This window comes from Hylobates moloch, unplaced genomic scaffold, assembly GCF_009828535.3.
Source record: "Hylobates moloch isolate HMO894 unplaced genomic scaffold, HMol_V3 SCAFFOLD_6, whole genome shotgun sequence".
In the NCBI taxonomy this organism is placed as follows: Eukaryota; Metazoa; Chordata; class Mammalia; order Primates; family Hylobatidae; genus Hylobates; species Hylobates moloch.
Genome location: NW_026652281.1, coordinates 156,506,052 through 156,516,800, shown reverse-complemented (window position 1 = coordinate 156,516,800; position 10,749 = coordinate 156,506,052). Strand labels below are relative to the sequence as shown.

The 10,749-nt window shown below is 46.3% G+C and overlaps 1 protein-coding gene across 3 annotated transcripts in view; it reads left to right on the top strand.

The window, feature by feature from the left end:
* The first annotated feature begins 2,282 nt into the window (after nucleotides 1–2,282).
* The window catches only part of RNF130 (ring finger protein 130), a 152,731-nt gene continuing 144,264 nt past the window's right edge, over nucleotides 2,283–10,749 (top strand). For 2 of the 3 annotated variants that reach the window (XM_032158898.2, XM_032158899.2), the window contains exon 1: nucleotides 2,365–2,611. In XM_032158898.2, the coding sequence (XP_032014789.1) occupies nucleotides 2,365–2,611 (247 nt within the window). Of the gene's footprint in view, nucleotides 2,612–10,749 lie in introns of all 3 variants that reach the window. The other variant, XM_032158897.2, reaches the window with a different exon arrangement.

Here is a 10,749-nt window from a genome sequence, read left to right as displayed (position 1 = left end):
GCTTCTACAGTTGTTTCTTGTGCCAGGGGTCATGGGCATCTTACAGTTTGAACACTCCTCCCTTATAAGGACAAAGGAGTAGAGGCCATGAGCCTCTTGGGCAGGGGTAGGCCAGGGCATGCCCAGCGAGAAGAGCAGGAGACCCTCACCGGGAAGAGCCCTCCACAGGCCCTAGATGTGGCCCTGGGCTATGGGGGCAAGGAATTTCTGGGTCTTAGGTGCTAGAGCATGGGTACCTTGGTGCTAAGGACTCCTTGCCCTATGAAGGGCCCAGCTGGAGGGGACCAGATCAGAGCACTCTTTAGGTGCCAGGCCCAGGGTGAGGACCCCGCTGCTTTGGCCTAGGGGCTGTACTTGCCGAGGGTAAGTAAATAAGTAAAAGCCGTTCTCCATAGGCCAGGGCACGGTGTGTAAGGGCTATGGTAGAGGGTGGAAGAGAGGGAAATGGAGGGAGAAATTGTGAAGGATGTCTGCCTAGTCATCAATAGTGGACATCTGTTTTCTTTCTTTGTTCTTTTTTTGAGACAGAGTCTTGCTCTGTCACCCAGGCTGGAGTGCAGTGGCTCGATCTCTGCTCACTGCAACCTCCGCCTCCCGGGTTCCAACGATTCTCCTGCCTCAGCCTCCCGAGTAGCTGGGACTACAGGTGGGCGCCACCAGGACTGACTAATTTTTGTATTTTTAGTAGAGATGGGGTTTCACCATGTTGGCCAAGCTGGTCTCGAACTCCTGACCTCGTAATCCGCCCACCTAGGCCTCCCAAAGTGCCGGGATTACGGGCGTGAGCCACCGCGCCTGGCCAGTAGTGGACATCTTCAGTTTTAGCCTGCACTGCATCCGTACCCTTTCCTGGAAACAGTGCCGCAAATTTCTTTTTGGGGAGCTGCCTCTTTTCCAGATTTTCAGAACATTTGGTTGTAGAAAGCTGACTCACCCACTTCCCGCTGTAGGAGACAGGAGACTCGACCCTGGCTGGTCAGAAGACGGCAAACTTGCCCCCTCCGCCTCCCCACAAAGATCCTGTAAGTTCCCGAATTCGGCTGCACTGCCCCATTCTTCCTTTTAGCTGATACTTTAGAGCGATGTATATCTTTTAAACGCCATGGCGAGAGAAAATGAGAGTCGTGTGTGTGCGCGCGCGCGCGTTTCGGAAGGTGGAGGGGGGTTCTCACTGCAACCCTCTGGTCCGGGGCCCCTGGAGTATGTCACCTAGTCACTAGAGCAGGGGCTCCCCAACCGCCCGGCCGCGGACCTGCACCGGCCCAGGCCCTTCGAGGAAACAGTGAGCGAGCAGGAGGTGAGCGGGCATCACCGCCTGAGCCCCGTCCCCGGTCAGATCAGGGCGGCATTCGATTCTCACAGGAACGCGAACCCGGCTGGAAACTGCGCGTGCTCGGGACCTGGGTTGCCCGCTTCTTATGAGAATCTAACGCCTGATGATCTGAGGTGGAGCAGCCCCATCCCAAAACCACTTCAATTCCCTCAGTCCGTGGAAAAACTGTCTTCCAGGAAACCCGTCCCCCAGTGCCAAAAAGGTTAGGGGCCGCTACCCTAGAGGTCTTTCCCAACCACTCGTGTCCCTGCAGGTCCGGGCCAGAGACATCCCCCATCCAGGATGTCAACTGCATGACATGAATGTTAAATCTCATGGCATTTAATTTTAAAAATTTATTTTAAAGTTATAGCTTTTTTTCCTTTGTAGTCTGTTCTCACACATTTCCATACGTCCTCGCAAATCTCCCGGGCTCCAGGCCCTGCGGCCATCGCGCCTGACAGAGAAACAACCAGCGCCAGCGGGTGACCCGGCTGCCCGGACCCTCGTGCAGGCGGGCGGGAGCGGACAGGCCCTGACACGCATGCGCGAGGGGCGGGGCTGCGCCTCAGGCCTGCGCGTTGCCGCCAGACCACCGGGGCGGGAGGCGGGGCGGCGACGGACGCGCGCCTCAGGCGGCAGCCGCGCGAGAGGGACTTTGTGTTCCTCTGACCCTCCTCGGGGCGCTTCCTCCCGTGCCGCCCTTCCCCTCCTCCGCCGCGTCCCGGCGAGGCGCCTCCCATTCGGTGGGACCGACCCGGGGGGATGGAGGGGGCACGCTCCTACAGCCCTCCTGGGACCCCGAAGAGACGTCCGCGTGCGACCTGAGACACCGCCCTCGTCGAGGGCCCATGGGCGCGTCCCCACGGGCGGGCAGCGGACGTGAGGGCGGCGAGCGGCGGGGCCGCGGCGTCCAGGAGGGCCGCGCTCGGGCTCGGCCCCGCGCAGGCCGCGCGCGCGCGCTCCCGGAGCAGCCCGGGCCGCGCCCGCCCCGCCTCTAGGCGCCGGCCCCGGAGCCCGGTCCGCGAGCAGCGGCGGCTGCCGGAGGGACGATGAGCTGCGCGGGACTGGCGGGCCCTGCCCGGCTCGCCGCGCTCGCCCTGCTGACCTGCAGCCTGTGGCCGGCGCGGGCAGACAACGCGAGCCAGGAGTACTACACGGCGCTCATCAACGTGACGGTGCAGGAGCCCGGCCGCGGCGCCCCGCTCACGTTCCGCATCGACCGCGGGCGCTACGGGCTTGACTCCCCCAAGGCCGAGGTCCGCGGCCAGGTGCTGGCGCCGCTGCCCCTCCACGGAGGTGAGTGCCGGCCCGGGGGCGGCGGGCGGTGGTCGCTGCATCCCGCGGAGGCGGCGGGGCTAGGGTTCCCGGCCCCGGCTCTGGCCCTGGCTCTCCCGCTGCGCGCTGCCCGGCCGACAGCCCCAGCCAGGGTCGAGGCTTCCGTCGTGGACAGCCCGGCCTGCTCCCGTGGGAACCAGGCTCCAAGAGCGTGATTGGGTTTTTCCCTTCTTTTAAAAAAGACTTGGAACGGTCATCTTTGCGTTCAGGCAGCTTGTTTGCTGGAGGGCATTGAGCTAGGAGTTTGCAGGGACAACGTAGACAAAGGAGGTGCTGCAAGAGCGCAAAACTAATTCATGGGGAGGACATCTCAGCCTGTATTTTGGAAGCGGCAGGTTTGTTCCTGAAATCACGGACTTAAGGCTGCGCTACATCTCGAAGGATGCGGCCCTGTGCTAACATAAAAACGTGCCGTTTTTCTTAAGTGGTAAATTGGGGGGGGGGAGGTGGTGTAAAGGGAAAATGGACATCTTCCCTGTTGCTTTTGGCTCCTGTTCTTGCCCTAGTAGTTTTACTGTAATTTGACGCCTGAAAATGTCACATTATGAGGATCTGATACTAATCGGAACTACTAGCCAACCAAGGCTTTTCAGGTCACGGGTGCCGACCAAAAGGGAAATAGGTAAAATTTTCAAGAATTGTCTTTGAAACCATTCGGCTTAATGTCATGTTTTCCTATAAACAAGGGCTTTGTTTAGTTATTTGGTGTAAACATGTATTTATTTAAATTATTAGTCATGGTTTGAAGGAAACATTTTGCACATCGTGGAATATGATTTTTTGGGTTTTGGCCCACTTTGAACTTTTGGGAGATAACTGCTCTTATCCTCACCCTCATTGACACCCTGAGAATGCTGAGAGGGGATTTTTCTTTTCTAAACTGCTGTTCATGTTAGGATGACCTAAAGTAGGCAACCTAAATAAAGTCATGGTTTGCTTTTACACTCTTAAGATATTAACATATTATGCCCCTCTGAGGTCTATATTTGTATGCCAAAGTGCTAAGCTGTTTTCTTCTTTGAGACAGTCTGGGGTGGGGAAAAATAATCACATAAGGCGTTTACTGTAGCCTGTCCGCAACTCAGACTGGGCTTTTAAAAGTCCGTTTTACACCAGTAATCAGGTGCTTAAGGTGCATATCTCATCTCTACTGTGTTAAAAATGGCAGTTAGGGTCCCAGCTTGGCCATAGAAACAACTTTTGTCTTGGGTTCATTCAGTAAATATTTGCGTTCCTGCTCTGTGCCAGTCACTGTGGTTGAGATGCACAGTGTTGCCGGACTCTGGCAGCTAACAATGGTAGCCTCTTTTCTGGTAGGGAGAACCGTGAGGGTCACGTGGAAGGGTAGAAAGAGGAAGAGGGAGGCAAGCTGTTCTGGAGCAAGAGCTGGCCCTCTGCGGTGTTGTGAAACCTGTGGTTTGTCTTTGAGGCTTGGTTCGCTCAGGCACCCCAAATCCATGGTCTGAACTTCAGATCCTTTTGCTTTCACAGTGTTCGTGTGCTTCAGCTACTTGTTGCTTGCCTGTCACCCCAAACAAAAGCCCCGTCTTTGAGAAAGCTTGTTTTCGGTGTTTCTGTTTGAAGGGTATTGGGAACTAGCTCATGTGTATTGAGGTGTGGATGAAGGTTAGTCCTATTCCCCTCTGAGTGGGGAGACAGCATTGTAGGATTAAAGGTTCTGAGTCAGGCCTGTGCTTTACGTATATTGTGCGACACTGGAACAGTAACTGCCATTTAGCCTGTTTCCTCATCTGTCAAATGGAATGATGAAATGTACATCTCTTAAGGCTGTTGGCAGGTTTAAACGGTTCCTTAATTCTGAAAAGAGATTTGTTAACGTAAAGGAATCTCTCAATTGGTGAGATTTTAGACACTGCAACAAAATGAACACATTTGGGCAGTGTGTGAAGACTGGGTGTGAAGTCAGTCCCTTTGAGTTTTAGCCTCCGTTTCCTTGATTCTCGAGGGGTCATTTTGTGTCCGTCCCACATGGGCTTGCTCCAGGTTTTCTCAGGGGGTGGGGGTGGGGGTGGGGGATCCTACAGGTGGTTTAAGTCTGGCTTTGTACCAAGGGTCTTCACACGTGCAGTTTTTCAGTCCAGCAAATATTAATTGAAATCCTGTGTGCCAAGTACTAGTCGAGGCATTGGTGAAGGAGAGGCCACAGCAGTGAACAAAACAGGTTTAAAAAAATCCGTCTCTATGAAGCGTAGCTTCTGCTGGGAATCTTTATAAGTTAGTCAACCTGTCAATAGTTTCTAAACCTATGGGTTTATATGAAATCTAAATCTTCTGCTGTTGCAGTAGGAACTTAGAAATTTATTTTAGAAACAGAAATGGCGATATAAATCTGTTAAAATTATTCATGTTTAAGAAAATGATTTAAAATTGGAATACTTGGGTATTTTACATTATAATCTTGATTTAATGAGTTTCACAATTTTTTAGTTTTAGAAAAAATAGTGCATCCTTATGACCTTGATGCTCTTATAATTTTGAATTGAGGAGAATTCTTGACATGTTTATTGAGGACTTACTGCGTGTTGACACAAAGCAAAGTAATGTTCAGATTACACACAAAGTTATGAGACAGGTCCTGGTCGAAAAACAGCTGTGGCCAGTGCGTGAAATTCATGAAAATTTGTTTTGAGGGTGTTTGGTAGAAATGAACATAAAGACAAAAGAACTTTATAGTTTTCCTAGAGTTTAACCTGATGGCTCATTGTAAAGCTGTGGATTGATTTATGAAACTAGAAACCTTTGTGTTTGCTTTGCAGTGCTACTATCAGTTTGGCACGTGTGAATTTCTGAATAAGATTTATTTGTCCTATCCCTTTAAAGAGCAAATAGTCAATTTTTTTCTTAGGCACTTTGGTATTTTAAAAGTATATTTTGGCAAGTGCGATACTTTAGGTGGTATACTTTATGAGATATTTTATAAACAAGTGTACTTTAAAAATATGTCTTTGTCATTAAGTCGAATGCATTGGTGGGTGTAGAATCATTTGCCTTGGGCTAACACATTTTATATTTTAATTGGTAAAGAATTCGTGTTTAGAAACGGAGTTTCGAAGGAACATGTCTTGTATTTATGCACAGATCACGGTTGCTTTCTTATTACTTAAACGGTAAGCTTAGAACTAGGAGCAAAATATTTAGTACCTTTGCGGAGCAGCCTAGCTAGGGTCTGCTGCGGAGCAGACATTGTGAATGTGCTTTATGTGTGTGCACACTAACTTTTTGTTTCAGCCCAGAGTGGGGGTTGGGAGAGGAGAAAGCCCTGTGTTGATGATGTGATTATGTATGCAGATGTGCTGGTGGGGAAGAATTTAGTATCGGCCACTTCTTGCTTTGCATAGAAATTTTCAGGATTGGATGTTACAGCCTTAGAGAATAATTTTACCAAATAATAAATCTTTTTTTGCTAACTTGCTTAGGGATACAATAAAACTCAAAAAAGTGAATCTTAGGTTTTTATGTTTAAAAATGTAATCCTATTAGACAAAGCCTTTAATGAATCTGAAATTGGTTTTTAGAAATTCTCATAAACAGTGGAGGAGATTGATGTGAAAACAGGATTTGGGTGAAAGGGGTCATGTAATGTTTAAATTCATAACAGCAAAGGCAGGGGCTACTGAACACAGATTTCAAAATATTCAGAGAAAAAGGGTATATGATCATGGGAGCAAGATCTCTGAACATTCAGAAAGAGAATTCAGAAGGAGCTGGAGGCTCTAAAAATCAAATTTTAACATAAATAGACTGGCAAGAGAAAAGGGGATATATATAATAAATTATATTTATGTTGAACTTTACAGCTTATGACATGTTTTTACATACTGTGTTTTTTCTTCACATTTGAATGATGATTTCCATTGGCCTATAAATATTTGAATTTTTTTAAAAAACCGCTTGATCTCTCCACCAAATGTCTATCCTGCTACCACCCCATCTCTCTCTTACAGCAAACCTCTAAACGTTATCTACACTTACTGCCTCTGATTTTTCCTCCTGCTGCTCTTCTCTTTGTGAAGGTCTTCTATTGCCATGCCAGTGATTTTGATGAAGACGTGGCATATATAACAGATATATTTGATAGCAGGGTCAGAATTGCAAAGATCTTAATGTGTAGAATGATGGGCTGTATAGCTTTAAAAAAAATTAATAGGAATGAAGACATAGATTTGGGTTAAAAAAAAATCACCTTTATGGAGGGGAGCAGAAGGGAGCTAAGGCTTAGCTACCTGTCAGATGACAAAGCTTGTGAGCTCTCACTGACCTCACCCCACCTTGCCCCGTCTCATTTTGAGCTGCATTTGGGCCTTAAGACTAGATAACTTCTAAGATCCCTCCCGCCTTGAACAAGGTGTGACTGTAAATTAGTAAGACACGTCTTTTATTGTATTTTAAGACACGGTCTTGCTCTCTTGCCCAGGCTGGAATGCAGTGGTGTGGTCATAGCTCTCTGTAGCCTCGACCTTGGGGAGTCAAGCGATCGATCCTCCTGCCTCAGTCTCCCAAGTGGCTGAGACTGCAGGTGCACGCCATTATACCTGACTAATTTTTTATTTTTATGTTTATTTTTATTTTATTTTTTTGAGACAGAGTTTCGCTCTTGTTGCCCAGGCTGGAGTGCAATGGCACGATCTCGGCTCACTGCAACCTCTGCCTCCCAGGTTCTGCCTTCCTGCCTCAGCCTCCCTAGTAGCTGGGATTACAGGCATGTGCCACCACGCCTGGCTAATTTTTTGTATTTTTAGTAGAGACGGAGTTTCTCCATGTTCGTCAGGCTGGTCTCGAACTCCCGACCTCAGGTGATCCGCCCAATATCTGGCTAATTTTATAAATTTTTTATAGAGACAGGGTCTCGCTGTATTGCCCAGGCTAAGACAAATCTTTTTAAACAAACTTGCTAGACTATACCCATGAGAGAGAGTGTTGTTCTTGTTAAACCAGTCATGTTGGGAAGGTATATTAGTCTATTTTCATGCTGCTGATAAAGACACCTGAGACTGGGAAGAAAAAGAGGTTTAATTGGACTTGCAGTTTCACATGGCTGGGGAGGCCTCAGAATCATGGTGGGTGGCAGAAGGTACTTCTTACATGGCAGCAGCAAGAGAAAATTAGGAAGATGCAAAAGTGGAAACCCCTGATAAAACCATCAGATCTGGTGAGACTTACTCACTATCACGAGAATAGTATGGAGGAAACTGCCTCCATGATCCCAATGATCTCCCACCGGGTCCCTCCCACAACACGTGGGAATTATGGGAGTACAGTTCAAAATGAGATTTGGGTGGGGACACAGAGCCAAACCATATCAGAGGGCATGTGTATGTGTACACATATATGCACATATTATGCAGCAGTGAAAACATTAAACATTATTAGGATGACAGTGTTTAATGTTTGTGATATTACCTTTTTGATTGAACAATTTTATAAAGCCTGCAATATGTAAAATTTTTATCTTTTCTAGGCAGATTTGAATTTGGACAATAATTGAAAGTTGTTCAGAGGCAATTGTGAATAAGATACCTGCTTAAGCAAGGTAATGAAAGTTTTGTTTAAAAAAAGAGAGAGAAACTATAAAGGAAGGAAACTTATTTTTTTTTCTTTGTTTGTGAACTCTTTCTTTACGTAATTTTTTTTTTTTTTTTTTTTTTTTTGAGATGGAGTCTCACTCTGTCGCCCAGGCTAGAATGCGGTGGCGTGATCTCGGCACACTGCAACCTCTGCCTCCTGGGTTCAAGCAATTCTCCTGCCTCAGCCTCCTGAGTAGCTGGGATTACAGGCGCCCACCACCACGCCCAGCTAATTTTTTGTATTTTTAGTAGAGATGGGGTTTCACCATGTTAGCCAGAATGGTCTCGATCTCCTGACCTCATGATCCACCTGTCTCGGTCTCCCAAAGTGCTGGGATTACAAGTGTGAGCCACCACGACCGGCCTAGAGCCTGTACTTTAACCACTTCTTTGTACAGCTTCCCAAGTGGGTTTAATAAATTATGATATATCCACTCAGTGGAGTGTTACACAGCCATAAAAGGGGAACATTGTGAACTATGATTGTGTTAAATTTATTTATAGTGGATAAGGACTCCAAGTAGTATGCAGACATAAAAATGGTTGTGTTATATCGATTAGATAATGGGTGACATTTCTCTTAAAAATTATTGTTAATTTTTACTATGAAAGGGGAAAATTTTTCATGAAAGGACAGGGGGAAAAGTCGTACCTTCTGAAAGGGATAACCAGGAACAAGTAAGTCTTTGCAAGATTTTTTTTTTTAATTCATTCAGTAGCTCCAAGAGCAAAATGAATTCCAAGCATTGCTTAGGATTATTAAGGAACTGGAAGATACTAGGAAAATGTTGAAAAAGGCGTGTTTTTTCTCTAGTAAGAAAAGAGGCACTCTAGGACCAAGACAACTTGGTCCAAATATGAAGCAAGCTAAAATATGTCATAATTTTGAGCAGTTTGTGAATCCTAGAGAAGTAAGTGGAATCCTAGTACAGGACTTGGCTTTTAGTGTAATATTTATAGGCCGATGATATTAACGCTCTTACTGGTTTTGTGGTTTTCACTGTTTAGAACTAATCTGTAGTTAAAGCACGGAAGACTTAAGTCTAGTTACAGAGCAGAAACCTTGAGACTCTACAAACACAGATGACAAAGGTGGAGAAATGGAAGAGAGAAAAGTTAGGGAGGGCAAGGGAGTCAGTGTATTCATCTCACAGGATGGGGATTCAACAGATGGTTTCTAGTTGCAGAAGCTAGAAAGGTTTAAACACAGAGGAAAATGAACATAACAATAAAATTGGGAAGAAGGGGAGATGAAGAGTAAGTGAACACACAATCCTGATTAGTGACATCATATATCTGCACACAATTTCTTGGCAAACCAAGAAATGATGGCTAGAGACCTGTTTGAAACGGTGGAGTAGACCACCAGAAGAACTAAAAACTGTTGGAAGTGGTTGCCTCGGGACTAGGGGCAGGTAGGGTGACTGGGGCAGGTGTGTGTCATTGCAAGCCATTGGATGAATTTGCTTTTTTCGTAGATACATGCAGTAAAGATTCCCACTCTTTTCCCTTTGCTCACTGCAAATGAATCTGCTCCCTATTTTTATTTTTTCTCATTTGAGAAGCTCGTTATTTTCTCAGAATCTTCTCCAACTCCAGTGACATGCTGTGGAATTTGAGATTGTGCACAAACTAAACAGTATTTCAGGAGACTGTGAAATGAGGGAAAGCTACTGTTAAATTGATTTTATTCCATAAATAGGCTTAAATCCATGGACATAAAATAATTTATTATAATAGGTCCTATGTTGCCTGGCTCATAGTGTTTGCATTCTCTGGCAGCTCCCTCCTTCCCCAGTCATTGTGGCAAGCTCTCAGCAAGCTCTCAGCGGTGATGCAATTGAGCACAGTGTGATGGTGTCCTTCGTCCTCATTGGATAGAATGAGTTATCTTTCAGCTCCCTCCTGGCTTCTCACTTCTCTTCTTTTTTGATGTAATTCCATGAAATCACCTCTTTTTCCTCTGTCTTCCGAAAATAATTTTGTATTTACGGACGTCTTTTGTAAACATAAAATTTCCATTGTGGATGAGCCATGTACCGTTCGTCTTTCTCATGCTTCCTACAGCTCAACAGCTGAATGTTGCTGGGAAAAGTCTTAGGTTTGAGATCAGACACTTTAAGAAAAACCAGATGGGCACTTAACAGTGTCCAGTAATCCAAAAATATTTTCTTGTAATAAGACAACACTGAGACGGGAATTGTTTTCTCTCCACGTGCCTCCTGTTACCTCCTCCTGTATCTGTACTTTTAGCCTAGGCCTCTCGAGGTTCATGCGCCTGGCTGCCTGTTGGTATCTTCACTTCAGTGTCACAAAGACATCTCCAAATTGATAAGCCCCACATGGAGCTTTGATTCATTTTTTCACCTCGCTATCTGCTACCACTGCTCTCCAGTCTTTCCTATCTCAATAAATGACGTTGCCGTCCACCCTTGTTATTTACACAAATTTAGGACCATCCTTGCTTCTTTGGCTCACATTCCACATCTAATCCATCCTTCGTGATTTACTTCT